Source organism: Vidua chalybeata, chromosome 29, assembly GCF_026979565.1.
Source record: "Vidua chalybeata isolate OUT-0048 chromosome 29, bVidCha1 merged haplotype, whole genome shotgun sequence".
Lineage (NCBI taxonomy): Eukaryota > Metazoa > Chordata > Aves > Passeriformes > Viduidae > Vidua > Vidua chalybeata.
Genome location: NC_071558.1, coordinates 2,313,449 through 2,326,659, shown reverse-complemented (window position 1 = coordinate 2,326,659; position 13,211 = coordinate 2,313,449). Strand labels below are relative to the sequence as shown.

The window sequence follows — 13,211 nt, the reverse complement described above, 5'->3', positions numbered from 1 at the left end:
TCAAATTAACAAACTGTAATTTTTCTTCAAAGATACATTTTCCATACACATCCATCATACACCGTAACAAAAAAAAGCAGTGTACATGAAATAAGAAAATAAATTAAATCCATAGCATAGGTAAGGAGGATGCTCTAGACTGGAGTAGAGTCAAAAGTTTCCAGCAATACAAGAGGCTCAAGAGTTTGTTTTAACAAGAATGCCTGCTAGCATGGGCCCAGCAAGTGTTCTGGGTCAGTCCAACTCCTTAAACAGTTATTTAGAGTTTTGAACAGCCAGTATTGTCCTGCAACAGGCAGAGCTATTACATCCTGGGAGAAAGCCAAGAGGCATCACTAAGATCCACGCAGAGCATCCAGAAGATATTCAGATTGGTCCTGCAGCATCCACTCTAGCCATCCTCCTTGGGTGGTGTATACCAGCCTAAAATGAGGAGAGATCAGTGAGGGAGGAGAAACTGCACCTGGAGAAGCTGGAGAAGCTGTCAAAAGCAGCCCAGTCCCACTTCTAAAGGGCCACATATTCCTGCTTATTGGGAGCCTTTCCCTCTGGCTTACTCCCCCAACACCACATGGGAAAACATGAAATGATTTAGGTTGGAAAAGACCAAGTCCAAGCAATCAGTGAGGTGCTGCCTCTAGTTACAGCCACCAGAGCCCAGCACTGGGCAGCAGAGAGGGCAGCACCACTCTGCAGCCACACTGTGCTGCCACTGCTGCTGGCACCTCTGCACCTGAGGCAGGATAAAACTCGAGTGGCTTGTCTGGGGAGCCCAAACAAGCAAGGGAAAATGCAGGCACTCTCCCTCAGCTCTTACCATTCTTCTCATGGATCTGAACCAGGGACTTGTAGGACTGCTGTGCTCTTGTCAGGCTGTACTGGTTCTGCAAGGGAAGGCAAGGAGACTGTCAGTCCAGCAGGAAACCGTGGGGAAGCCATCCCACACACCTTCCCCTGTGTGGCCAGACCTGGCTGTGCCCCCATCTGCCACCTCACTGCTACCTCCCCATTCTCCTACACTGTCCAGCCCCTACCTTGTTGGCTCCAAATTGGACTCGTGCCTTCCCTTTCACCAGCGTTGCACTGATCTGCATGATCACCGACTCGATGGAGTAGGCACTACTCCAGCCCTTAGGGATGAAACACACAGTGAGGCCAGATGCACCCAACCTGTGCTCCCAGTGCAACCAGAGGGCCTTCCCCAGCTCTGGCAGGCAGTGGTGTGGCAGGAGCTGTCAGGAATACCCAGTGTGGTAGGCAGAACAGCTCCCCCAGTTCCCGCAGGGACCAGCACCCACCTGTTTTGTAAGCAGTTCCATGCAGATGGCACCGCCACCCAAAACATACCTGGGAAGAAATCAGACAAAGTTACCACACAGATAGATGTGATTGTACCCACCCGCTGCTCCAGAGGTGAGACATTTTCTCTGATTAGATTTCTGATGGAAAAAATAGGCTAAAAACTCCACCATCGCCGTCTGCTTCCCAATGGCAAATCCATGTCACAGGATTGCACAGCTCTGGATAAACCCAGTGAAAAATGCTGCAGGAAGCAGCACTGCAGAGCAGAGAGAGACAGATTGTTACTCACCCCCCTGACAGCACCGGGGATACAACCCTTACAAATGGTGGATCAAAAGGAAAGTTATCCTGGAACGAGAGAAGGGAAGCAGAGCCACTGAGTTCGCTGATGCCTCGCTGAGTCAGGCGTCTCTTGGGGAGGGGGAGCCTTACTTTAAAAGAGAAGTTGAGGAGGATGAAATCTGTTCCTTCTTTCTCTTTGAGGATTTGGAGATCGTTGTGCAAAGCGCTGTCCTCGTCAACCCTGTGACAGGAAAAGCCCAGAGGGTCAGGCAAGGCCGTGCACCTCAGGCCAGCCGCGCTCGCTGCCGGCACAGCCCGGAGCTGCCGTACCTGCACAGCCGGGCACTCACACGGGCAGCACGGGCTGCCAGCATTCTGCTTCCATTTTGCAGAGGAGGCCATCACACCCCTTTTTCCATGCTGCCAGCTTAAAAATAAAGGCTGCCCGGCCCAAGCAAAAGGCAGCACTCGTGTCTGGAGGGTGTGAAAGCTCAGGGTTTGCCTGCTGCACCTCTTTCCGGACTCTAGGAACAGCAGAGACTTGCAGAGTCCTCCAATTACCTCACCTCGTCTGGAGATATCATCTCCTTTTTGTTGTGGAGACAGCAAGCCAGCTGCCTGAGAGAGGCTAACTCTAGGTCTGCTTGGTGCTCCCCTGCCATGCTCACGTCCCCTCTGCTCACAGGGACTTTCTGGTCCCATCACCAAAACCCACCAAAAATGCAATGATCCCAAGATGGGCCACCTACTTCAGGAGTTTGACGTTCCAATCGTACAGGCTGTCATTCACTAGTTCAACTGCATAGTATCCTGCAAGGAGAACACAGGGGGGTCATTGTGGGGGGTCACTGAGAGGGGGTTGAGCCATCACCCAGATTTCAAACTCCCTAGGCCCTGCAGCACAATTTCACTTGGGCACTGTCCCTCCATGAAAAGCAGCACCTATCCAGGACAGTCCTGAGGGCAGCAGTTTCTTTCTCTGAGTCCCTGGGCTCAGGAAAGGAGAGGGAACACCATCCCCCTCAAAGCCAGATGATTCTCTGACCCACAGCATGCTCCTCGCTTCCATCCAGCAGTGGCAGGGAGGAGGGTGAGGTGCTTTTGCTCACTCTTGACAGAGCCACAGCCATCAAACACCGGAGATCCTCCCCCTCAGAGGAGCAGCACAGCTCCAAGGCCCACTGGGTACCCCACAGGAGGAGAAGGAATCCTCCTCCCCGGAGCTCCTGGCAGCACTCACCGCCCTTGAAACTTGGTGATCGGTAAATATCCCTGAGCTCCTTCATTAGCCGGTCAGTGGCCTGCACAGACCCAGACACTGCACCCTGCAAGGAACAGGGAGAGGGAAAAGTTGCATTGTTATGCTGCACCCAACCATGGCTACTGCTCTATGAGGTCAACACCTGAGCTACAACTCAGTCCAGCCTCTATGCCAGACTGTATCCTGCCTGTCACCTCTCAGCCTGTCCCTTGCCCCAAATATGTCACCTCAGGCAGCACAGCTGCAGCAGAAACACCTCTGTGTCCTCTCTACTGCCTTAGAATCTCAGCCCAGGGGTACAAAAGCACAGTCCACCTCCACAGCCTCGGGTGCTCGTGGGGGCACTGCTCCTGGGGCAGAAGGGAGCCCCAGATCTTGCTGCAGGAGGACTGCTCCATGAGGCACCAATGCCCCTGGGGCCACCCAGTGCCCTCCCTGAGCTGCAGAGGCAGTTCACAGACTCCTCTGCTTCAGCCCCATCAGCCCTGGAGAACTGGTACTGCTGTACCTTTGGCTGGGGACAGCCCCTCTGATTTAGGGCTGGAGGGCTGGCAAGGGCCTCCATCACTCTTGCCCTTGAGTCCCTCTGCTTCCCCAGCCCACCTGCCCACTGGGCGACACGTACATTTAAGTAATCTTGCCTCTGGTTCTTTTTTATTTTCTCTAAAATGGCCAGGTTTTCCTTCCCAATGCCTTCATCCTCTGTCTTTCTCCCATCTGCCGGCTCTTCCTCTTTCATCTCATAGTGGTCCAAGTCCTCAGTGTCCTGGGAAGGGAAGAGGAAAGCTCCAAGAGATGTGCCTTTGCTCCTCCCTGCTCCCAGTGCTGAGCTGCCCTGACCCAGGAGCGATTCCTAGTGCAGCTCCTTCACCCCAGGAAGTCCCAGCTCCTGATGTGAGGTACAAATAGAGTGGAAGACACAAGGTGTGGGCACTCAGCTGGGCTCATGGGAGCTCTTTGTTTGCTGGATGCTCCCTGCCATGTCTCACGCCTGTTTATAACGATCCATTAATCTCTCATTCCTCAACAAGCCCCAAAGCAACCATGACCCTGCACCTTGGCACACCTGTGGCTTCAGCAGCTGCTGGGTGGCTGGAACAAAGCACAGCCCCTTGGCAAAGTGCTGCCAGGCCACCTGGGCCCCTGGGCTAGCCAAACCCCAACAGGGACACAGGTCACCAGCACCACGAGAAGAACAGACCCCTGCACCCAAATCCAGCTGCACAGGATGTGATTCCCTCAACAAGAGTGGGGATTTCACAGCATGTCTCTCTGCAGATCAGCCCAGCACACCCCAAGTGTAGTACCTGACCCCAGAAGAGCCTTTGGCCCTCACTGTTTCCCAAAATAACACGTGGCAATGCAAGACCCCGATGGGGAAAAAACAATTGCAGCCATCTGGGCCCACTACAGAAATCTCTCCCCATGCACACAGGGTTCAGCTGCCTGGAAATGGCTGTGGGCACGCACAGCTCCAGCACTGGCACTGAACCCTCTGAACAAGTGTTTACTCTGGCCTACCTGGGCTGGTCGTGGCTACTGAGCAGCATTTTTGGAAGGGCTTGGACATTTTTAGACTCACACAGGAAAAGAGATCCTCCTAGAAAATCCCTCGAGTAGATTAACCTGCATAATGAATCTGTGTGCCGGGGCACAGTTCTGCTGCTCCACTCCTCCACACAGCTGAACAAATCCCACTGCTCAGCACAAAAACCTCTGCTCTACATGGGAGCATTCTCCCTCCACAACACCTGGCATTGGCAAAAAGCACAAGGGGCAATGCTCAGCTCCTCGGGGTTTATTTTTCCAGCCCACAGGAGTGGAGGCCTTGCACACACACCAATTTGCCATAAAGCAGCAGATTTGCAGATTCACGAGGTTATGCTGGTTCCAGTTTAACCCTCCCCCTTTTCCCCATGGATGCTGGCAAAGCCCAGCCTTAATTTAGCAAGCAATTCACTTTGCTAAAACCCCCCAGCTGCTGGGGTGCTGCTGCTGCTCAGTGACCTGCCCCCAGGCTCCACGGCACTGCTGACTCAGTGCCCGTGCTGTTCTCGTGTCTGAGGCATTGCTAAACGTCACCATGGAGATTCAAGATTATTCCACCCACTTCCACAGATCTCTAAACTGCAAACCAAACAACCAGAGCCTGTGGGTTGTGCAGCAAGGTGCCCTCAGCTTGCAGTGAAGTGTGGCTGCCTCCACCACTGCTGGCAATTAGCTCACTTGCACACTCAGCCACCTGACCTCATCCTCTCTGTGGGAGTTCTGTGCAACAGCGACTTCCTCGCCAGCAACAGCAACCCAGAAATCCATCTCTCTTTTAGACTTTAGAGAACAGCACATACTGTCCAAGCAGCTCTGCCCACAGCTCATCCACACGCCTTTGGAGGCCATGGCTACATGGCCATGCTCAGCCTCTGTGCTCTCCCAGGGTTTGTGAATATGTGGAGCCCAGCTGTGCCTCAGAATCCTCAGCATCAAAATGCCAAGAACTATCCAGCTTTTGATCCAAACTTGCCTGTCTGGTGGCCACAAGCTTCCCCTAGACAAGACCCCTGTACCCTGGCACCTTTCAGCACCTTTCTCCCCGTGCTCAGCTCTCTGGCACATATCCTCCCACACTAAGGTAGCATTTACCTCTGGCATCTCTTCATCTTCCTCTTCAGAGGACACTTCTTCCTGGGTGCTCTGTGGAGAGAGGACAGGGATGGAGATTGTGTGGTCAGCATCCTGGGAAAACGCTCTCCTGCCTTCCCAGATGCTTCCAAGGTGAGGTCAAACAGGGATGAACAAGCAAAACCAAATTAAAAGCAAAGAGTAGCCGAGAGCCTTTACAGAAAACAGCACCAAGGCCCAGCAGAGCAGGCCAGCATCACCCAGGACAGGAATCCAACTCCTCAGCCACTGTGCTCCTCCTCTGGTAACCCCCAGAAGCCTCCAGAGCAAACATCAGGGAACTTGGAGCTTCTTTTCTGAGCTTTGGGAGCCTTTTCCTGAGCTGCTCACCTGCTCTGCCGGCAGAGGCTGGTCCAGCATTTCAACATCTGGATGTTGGGGGAGGTTGTAGAGTTTGCACAGGTCAGAGATTATTCGCTTCAGGTGCTGCAAAAGCTGTCCAGAGAACAGAGGGTCAGCGAAGTGTGGGGAGCTCTGTGCCCAGCTGAGCCTCAGCCCTGCAGCCAAAGGCCCCAGGGCTGCTCCCTCCTGCTCCCAGCAGCGGCAGACACGGGTGCAAAATCCCACCCCAGCATCAAATGATGTCAGAGAAGTTCACCCCAAATATCTGCAACATTTTTGAGACCAGAAGCAATCCCCCTCTTCAGGCAGCTGGGGATATGTAAGCAGGGAGTTTCCCCCCAAAAGGGGGGGAAGTTCCCTCCCCTCTGACGGGCAGCAGAGCATGTCTCACCAACGTGTTTCCTTTCCTGACTTCCACCAGCCTCTCCAGGATAGCTGCCAGGTTGGGATCGTCTGACTCCACAGACCATATTGGGGGAACAGCTGGATAAGACTCCTGCAGAAGGGGGAGAAGGAAGTGTTGCTGGGATGGAGGCTGTTGTGGTGCAGATCCCTCTGGACCACAGAGATCAGCGTGACTGAGCCACCCTCCAGCATAAACCTGGGGCTGAGGGCAACACACCCCCCTACTCTGGCTCCGTGCTGTGTCCCCCTGGTTGAACACAGAGGGAGGACAGTGGCATTCTGGCCACCCCCTCTGGCCGTGGGGCCACTGGGGATGGAAGGCAGGAGAGGCAGGACACTGAGGGCATCCCATGTTGCCCATGGGCTACGAGCCTCACACCTTTGCACCTGCAGTTACAGAAGGAGCAGCCACGCAGAGCAGAGGCCGAGCAGACACCTTCAAACCAGGACAAAACCTCTGGCAACGCTCCCAACGTGCCCCTCCGGAAAATCCTGGTCATTAGTCCCACTCAGAATCTACACCAGGGACTACCCGAGCTCTGCTGGCCCTCCTCGCCTGGAGACACAAACCAGATGGAACCTGTGATCACAGAGGGCAGCAGCACGGCAGCGCCGAGCCATCCAGCACCGGGATCCTGAAACCCCGGTGCGGATGAGCCAGAGCAGAGAGGAGGAGCTGCCGCTGCTGCCACAGGTGCCTCTTCTCCAGGCACATCATCCCCCCCCGGGAAACCCTCCAAAACAAAACCGGGGGCAAGCAGGGAAAACGGGGGCACGGGGCGGTCTGGGGGGGCTCCACGCCCGGGGACGAGCAGCTGGACAGGACTGGCGGTTCCCAACACCACGGGGAACGGCCGGCTCTCGTACACCGGCACCGGCACCCCGCCGCCGGGCACTGCCCCGTGCCTTTGCTCGGCGTGAGCCGCGGCCCCGAGGAGCTCGCAAGGCGGACGGGGGCAGCCACCCCCCGCGCCCCGGGACGTTGGGGCACGGGCCCGGCTCACCCTGCGCCGCAACGGCGGCAGCCCCGTACCCGCCACGGAGGAGCCGCTCGGTCCCGGGGCCGCCTCGCGGTGCCTGGGCCCGCCGCACCCCTGGGCCTCACCGTGATGTTGCAGTGAATACGGACGGGTCCCGGCGGCGGCCCCCGGGAGGCAGAGGCGCCGGCACGGGCCCCGGCCCCCGGCACGAACTCGCAGCTGATCTCGTCCGGGCAGGCGCTGCCGATGCGGAACCGCTCGTGGCCGCGGTGAAAGATGGACTCGAGCAGCCGCAGCTCCCGCCTCAGGAGCCGCCCGGCGGGGGCCGCCGCCACCTCGGCCCCGCTCCGCCCGGGTCCCCCCGCCGCCGCCTGCGCCCTCGCCGCCTCCTCCGGCCCCGCCCGCTGCATCTTCCCATGGAGGGACCCGCTCCGCCGCCGCCGCCGCCGCAGCCCCGGAGCCCGCCCAAGATGGCGGCGGGACGGCCCCGCTCCCGGAAGTGCCGTCGCCGGAACGGGCGGGGCCGCCCCGCCGGAAGCGTCTCGCGACATAGCGGAAGTGACGCCCGGTAAAGCCCCGGGGAAGCGGGGCGGGGCCCGGCGGCGGAGCCCCGCCCCTGCCCGGGAGGGGTCACGGGGGGTCACGGGGAGGGCGGGGGGGGCGCACCGGGCACGGCCGGAGCCCGGCGGGACGGGGCTGCCCAAGGCCCGGCACTCCCGGCTCCGAGACCCCCCCCCGCCGCTACGGGTGTACGGTGGGGCCGCGGGGGCTCCGGTACCGGGTTCCACCCGCCAGCTCTCCCGCCGCTCCGCCCTCCCGCTCGGATCCCAGCCCGGGGCTCCGCCGGCCCCGTGCAGGGACCCCGGTGGAGCGGCGGGCCGGGGGAGCTCAGACCCCTCCGCCGTGTCCCCGGGCCGCGGCGGGGCGGAGGCGGGGGCGGCCCCGGGGCCGCTGACGGCGGCGGTGACGGCGACGGAGCCGGAGCACGGGACGGCCCCGGCGCAGCGCCCGGCACCGCCTCCCGCCCGGGGCCGCCCCGCCCGGGCCGCCGCCGCCGGCTCCAGCACCTCGGACAGCGCCCGGCCAGAACCGCGGACAGCGCCGGGTACCGGCGGCGGCACCGGGCCGCCCCCATGGCGCTGCTCCGCGTCCTCTGCCTCCTCGCTGCCCTCAGACGTAAGTGCCGGGGGCTCTGCGGGATGGAGGGGACCGGGCAGGAGCGGCCCGGGCCCGGGGGGCTGCGCCTGTTGCACAGGCTCCCGGGTGGAGCCGGTACCGGCAGCTCCGCGGTGCCACCGGCGCTCCCCGAGCGCCGCGGGGCTTTGCGGCCGCCGTGGGCTCCGTCTTTCCGAGGCGGTGCCAGGGGTGGGCAGGGACCGAGCCCGAGCAGGGGAGAGGGGGTGTCACGAACGGGCAGGGGAGGGCAGAGAGGAGCCCCCGTTCTCTCCCCGCTCCGTGCCCTCCGTGACACCCACACCCCATCCCCGTGCACCCCGCCGTTCCTGCTCTCGGGGCTGCCAGGCACCGCGTACCGGCTCTATCCCGGGGTGGGGGGGTCCCCGGACCCTTTTTTTTGGGGGGGCCCTGCCCGCCAGCACGGGGCTGAGGCTCTGCCATGCCCCAGGGAGCCTGGGCACGGACACGGAGGAGCGGCTGGTGGAGTACCTGCTGGACCCCGCTCGCTATAACAAGCTGATCCGGCCGGCCACCAACGGCTCTGAGCTGGTGACCGTGCAGCTGATGGTGTCGCTGGCGCAGCTCATCAGCGTGGTGAGTTGGCCAGGACTCTGCTCCCTCCCCAACCCCCTGGGCAAGCCAGGGGCCCCAAACCCTCCCAGCAGCCTGGGGGTGACGGGCCCTTGTCTCTCTTGCAGCACGAGCGGGAGCAGATCATGACCACGAATGTCTGGCTGACCCAGGTGGGCACCCTGGGCTCTGACGTGGCCCTGAGACCCCTATGTCCACCCTGCCTCGGGACTCCCCAGCCCCTGCCTTGAGACCCATCCCTATATCCCATGCATCCTGTGTGGGACCCTAACTCTGTTACAGCCCCCCATAAAGCCTGAGTGGGACCCCTGTGTCCCCCCTGTCCTGAACCACCCCCTTGCCCCAGGCCCCCGTCCTGTGGCCCCCCCTGATGCCCCCCCTGTCCTCAGGAGTGGGAGGACTATCGCCTCACGTGGAAGCCTGAGGACTTTGACAACATGAAGAAGGTCCGCTTGCCCTCCAAGCACATCTGGCTGCCTGATGTGGTGCTCTACAACAAGTAGGTCATTTTTTGGGGGTGCTGTGTGTTCCCCAGCCCCACCCAGGGCAGGGGGCCGTGTTGCACTGCCGGGCTGACGGGACTGACAGCACCTCTCTTCACCCCAGCGCCGATGGGATGTACGAGGTCTCCTTTTACTCCAACGCAGTGATCTCCTACGATGGCAGCATCTTCTGGCTGCCGCCTGCCATCTACAAGAGCGCGTGCAAGATCGAGGTGAAGCACTTCCCCTTTGACCAGCAGAACTGCACTATGAAGTTCCGTTCCTGGACCTACGACCGCACCGAGATTGACCTGGTGCTGAAGAGCGAGGTGGCCAGCCTGGATGACTTCACACCCAGCGGCGAGTGGGACATCGTGGCGCTGCCGGGGCGGCGCAACGAGAACCCCGATGACTCCACCTACGTGGACATCACGTACGACTTCATCATTCGGCGTAAGCCGCTCTTCTACACCATCAACCTCATCATCCCCTGCATCCTCATTACCTCCCTGGCCATCCTTGTGTTTTACCTCCCGTCTGACTGTGGCGAGAAGATGACACTCTGCATCTCCGTCCTGCTCGCCCTCACCGTCTTCCTCCTGCTCATCTCCAAGATCGTGCCACCCACCTCGCTGGACGTGCCGCTGGTGGGCAAGTATCTCATGTTCACCATGGTGCTGGTGACCTTCTCCATCGTCACCAGCGTCTGTGTCCTCAATGTGCACCACCGCTCGCCCACCACGCACACCATGCCGCCCTGGGTCCGCACCCTCTTCCTGCACAAGCTCCCGGCGCTGCTCTTCATGAAGCAGCCGCGGCAGAGCTGCGCGCGCCAGCGCCTGCGCCAGCGCCGGCACACGCAGGAACGCGCCGCCGCCGCCACTCTCTTGGTGCAGGCCGGCGCCCGCGCCTGCACCTGCTACGCCAACCCTGGTGCTGCCAAGGCCGAGGGGCTCAACGGCTACCGGGAGCGGCGCGGGCAGGCAGCGGGCCCCGCAGCGGGCTGCGGCTGCGGGCTGGAGGAGGCGGTGGACGGCGTGCGCTTCATCGCTGACCACATGCGCAGCGAGGATGACGATCAGAGCGTAAGTCGAGCTGGGCGGTGTGCGTCGGGGAGCGGGCAGTGCTCAGGGGTGGCCAGAGCTGCGGGGTGCACAGTGTGTTCTGGCTCACGGCTGCACCATAGGAAGTGATGTGCACGGGCACCGAGGGGGTCCCTGCCCAGCCCCGTGCCCAGTGAGGTCCATCACTGATCCCTGACCCACCACTGCAGTCCCAGGCTGAAGCAGCTGCTCTGGAAACCCAGGAGGCCTGGCCCTGCACGGCAGTCAGGCTGCAGATTTTGCAGAGTTTCCCCCCCCCCACCCAGCTCTGCTCACTGGGGAAATGTTTCCTGGGCTCAGCAGTGTGGGTGACAGCAGCAGGGGGAGTGAGCCCCATGAGGCCCACGGCAGGCTGGCAGGCAGCCCCAGGAACTGCAGTGCTGAGGGAGCAGATTTGAGCCTCTGAAGATATGCCAAATTCCCAGTCGGGGCAGCGTCAGGCGCTGCTTTAGGCCCCAGCCTGACCCAGCATTTTTCCTGGCCCCATGCAGGTGAGCGAGGACTGGAAGTACGTGGCCATGGTCATCGACCGCCTCTTCCTATGGATCTTCGTCTTCGTCTGTGTCTTTGGCACCATAGGCATGTTCCTGCAGCCCCTCTTCCAGAACTACACCACCAACTCCCTGCTGCAGCTTGGCCAGGGCACCCCCACCTCCAAATAGCATGGGGAGTGGCCAGTCCCAGGGCCAGAGAGCTGGGTACTGGGCTCAGGCAGCCCCTGCAAACCAATAAATACTCCCACAGGACCGGGCTGGTTCCATCTGGTGTCATTTCATCCTACACTGTGCTCTGCAGGCCTGAGAGAGCAGGATGCAGCCAGGGCTGGGGTGACTCTGGCTGCCTGTGACCGAGGTAAGAGGCTAGGAAGGCATCATCTCTGTAAGAGGAAAATCCCAGCTGGCGAGGGAGAGAGCATAGAAGCATGAAACCTGATCCATGGGGACGTGCTCAGCTCTCTCCTCTGCTCCTGGGAGCACCAGTCACTGCATCTCCTCTCAGGCCACGTGGGGCCACAGCCCCAGCTTCAGTGGGCAGCCCCTGGCTCCAGGCTGGTGCTGCCAAGCCCTGTGCCAGCTCCGGGGCTCCCAGGAGATGACAGAGCAGGAGTGGAGGCATGGGGAGAAGGATAGAACTGCTCAGCTCTGGCTCCGAGGTGAACACATGGACCAAGCAGGAAGAGCTACTTTTAGGTCCTACCTGCAGGCAGGGCAAGGGCAGCAAGTGCCAGGGGCTGCTCCAGCTCCATCTTCTGTTCCACTCCAGGCTCAGTGTGCTGGAGCCAGGAGCAGGCACAAAATGGAAAAGGAAAACACAATTCATCAACTCAAGCTGGGAGCTGCTGACCGTGGGTCACTGGGCTGACACCATGGCCAGCAGCACTGCCTGCACTCCCTTGGCCAGCAGGAATTGGCCTCACTGGGGAAAACTGAGATGGAGTGCTTGCTATAAATACCACTAATCCCCAGGGCTGGGGGGAGTGGTGTTGGCAGGGCCTGGCAACACACAGGGCCAGGGGAAGCTGCATGCTAGAAATTAATTTAAATCCCGGCACCTCACCCAGCCAGAGAAATCCCAGCTGCTGCAGCTGCTGCTCCTGGAGCTCAGGGGTGCACCCCAATACCTAAATGTTAAGAGCTTTGCTCCTAAAGCAGCCCCATGCCAGGTGCTTGTCCCAGCTCATCCCACCTCTGCGTCTCCTCTGCTGTTGGTCCAACCTCGGGTGAGTGCAGGATGGGGGGGTCCTGCTGTGCCCCAGTGGGGAGTGGAGTTCTATCAGTATTGGGAAGGTGTGGGGAGCACAGCAGGAGCCCCCATAGCCTCAGGCACAGCTCCCTGAGCAGCTGCAGACAGAGGAGCCCCCCCAGCCCTGCTCTGGGCTGGGTGCCAAGGCAGTTCCTTCCCCTCAGAGCTCTGTGTGGCAGGGGATGCCCAGGGGCAGCTGCAGGCAGGGTGAACTAACAGCCAGACTTTCAGCAATTGTGACCCTGCTTGGCCCCAGCCTGGCTGCCTTCAGCTGTCCTGTGGAGATCCACAGCCAGAGCTGGGCTCTTGCTCTCAGCTCCTCACTTTGGGCTGTACTTCCATGCTAACAGGTCTTTTGGTCTCTGTCTCATATGAGACAGGACAGGCTCTCATCCCAGGCAAAGCCAGCATTTGCCTCATACAGGGAAAGGGGCTGCTTCAACAACACCCAACAAACTGCTGCTGCATGGCAACAGCATTGCTACTGCTCACCTTCCACCAGCATCTCTGGCATGTGGCTCAGCTCAGACACAGACACAGCACAGGGCCTGCAGCCACCCCTGGTGCCCAGAGGCCAGAGACAAGACACCCCACCCTTTCCTAGAGCGAGGGAAGGAGCTGGGAGGGCTCTGCCCCAGCATTTCAGAGCCCAGCCCTGCCCAGTGATCCCTGTGCTTGAGGTAAGAGGCTCAATTCCAAACTCTACCTGGCTCCCTTCATCATTCAGCAAATACTAACTCATCTCAAATGCTCTGTCCCTCTCCAAACCCCACCATGGACCCCTCTTCACCTCAGCAGCATTTAACACACCCATGTCCAACAATGCTGAAACTTTCTTTTTTGTTATTAATGCAGAATGTTATGC

General features: G+C 60.1%; 2 protein-coding genes across 5 annotated transcripts; one reads left to right on the top strand and one right to left on the bottom strand.

Moving 5' to 3' along the window:
* On the bottom strand, positions 1–7,826 carry UBE2Q1 (ubiquitin conjugating enzyme E2 Q1). 3 transcript variants are annotated; one of them, XM_053966992.1, is made up of 13 exons: positions 7,305–7,826; positions 6,258–6,362; positions 5,855–5,959; positions 5,486–5,536; positions 3,471–3,611; positions 2,825–2,909; positions 2,334–2,394; positions 1,735–1,825; positions 1,592–1,650; positions 1,299–1,347; positions 1,035–1,130; positions 818–884; positions 1–423 (listed from the first exon to the last, which is right to left on the bottom strand). In XM_053966992.1, the coding sequence occupies exons 1-13, from the start codon at positions 7,800–7,802 to the stop codon at positions 392–394; spliced, it is 1,440 nt and encodes a 479-aa protein (XP_053822967.1). In that variant the 5' UTR covers positions 7,803–7,826; the 3' UTR covers positions 1–391. The 3 variants fall into 3 exon arrangements, with proteins under 3 accessions (XP_053822967.1, XP_053822968.1, XP_053822970.1); XM_053966993.1 differs by having other exon boundaries at positions 7,377–7,826; XM_053966995.1 differs by lacking the exon at positions 3,471–3,611.
* On the top strand, positions 7,737–11,349 carry CHRNB2 (cholinergic receptor nicotinic beta 2 subunit). 2 transcript variants are annotated; one of them, XM_053966989.1, is made up of 6 exons: positions 7,737–7,819; positions 8,876–9,021; positions 9,126–9,170; positions 9,408–9,517; positions 9,625–10,585; positions 11,095–11,349. In XM_053966989.1, exons 2-6 carry the CDS (start codon positions 8,992–8,994, stop codon positions 11,263–11,265), a joined length of 1,317 nt encoding a protein of 438 aa, XP_053822964.1. In that variant the 5' UTR covers positions 7,737–7,819; positions 8,876–8,991; the 3' UTR covers positions 11,266–11,349. The 2 variants fall into 2 exon arrangements, with proteins under 2 accessions (XP_053822964.1, XP_053822963.1); XM_053966988.1 differs by lacking the exon at positions 7,737–7,819 and adding an exon at positions 8,345–8,427.
* The last annotated feature ends 1,862 nt before the right edge of the window (positions 11,350–13,211 follow it).

Excerpts from the sequence above, each read along its gene's own strand:
- UBE2Q1 (XM_053966992.1), bottom strand. The coding sequence starts at position 7,802 with ATGTCGCGAGACGCTTCCGGCGGGGCGGCCCCGCCCGTTCCGGCGACG. Across the intron at positions 1,826-2,333 it reads TGGAACGTCAAACTCCTGAA|GGTTGACGAGGACAGCGCTT; the intron begins GTAGGTGGCCCA and ends TTCCTGTCACAG. Across the intron at positions 1,651-1,734 it reads TCCTCAACTTCTCTTTTAAA|GATAACTTTCCTTTTGATCC; the intron begins GTAAGGCTCCCC and ends CTCTCGTTCCAG.
- CHRNB2 (XM_053966988.1), top strand. The coding sequence starts at position 8,385 with ATGGCGCTGCTCCGCGTCCTCTGCCTCCTCGCTGCCCTCAGAC. Across the intron at positions 9,022-9,125 it reads TGGCGCAGCTCATCAGCGTG|CACGAGCGGGAGCAGATCAT; the intron begins GTGAGTTGGCCA and ends TCTCTCTTGCAG. Across the intron at positions 10,586-11,094 it reads GCGAGGATGACGATCAGAGC|GTGAGCGAGGACTGGAAGTA; the intron begins GTAAGTCGAGCT and ends GGCCCCATGCAG.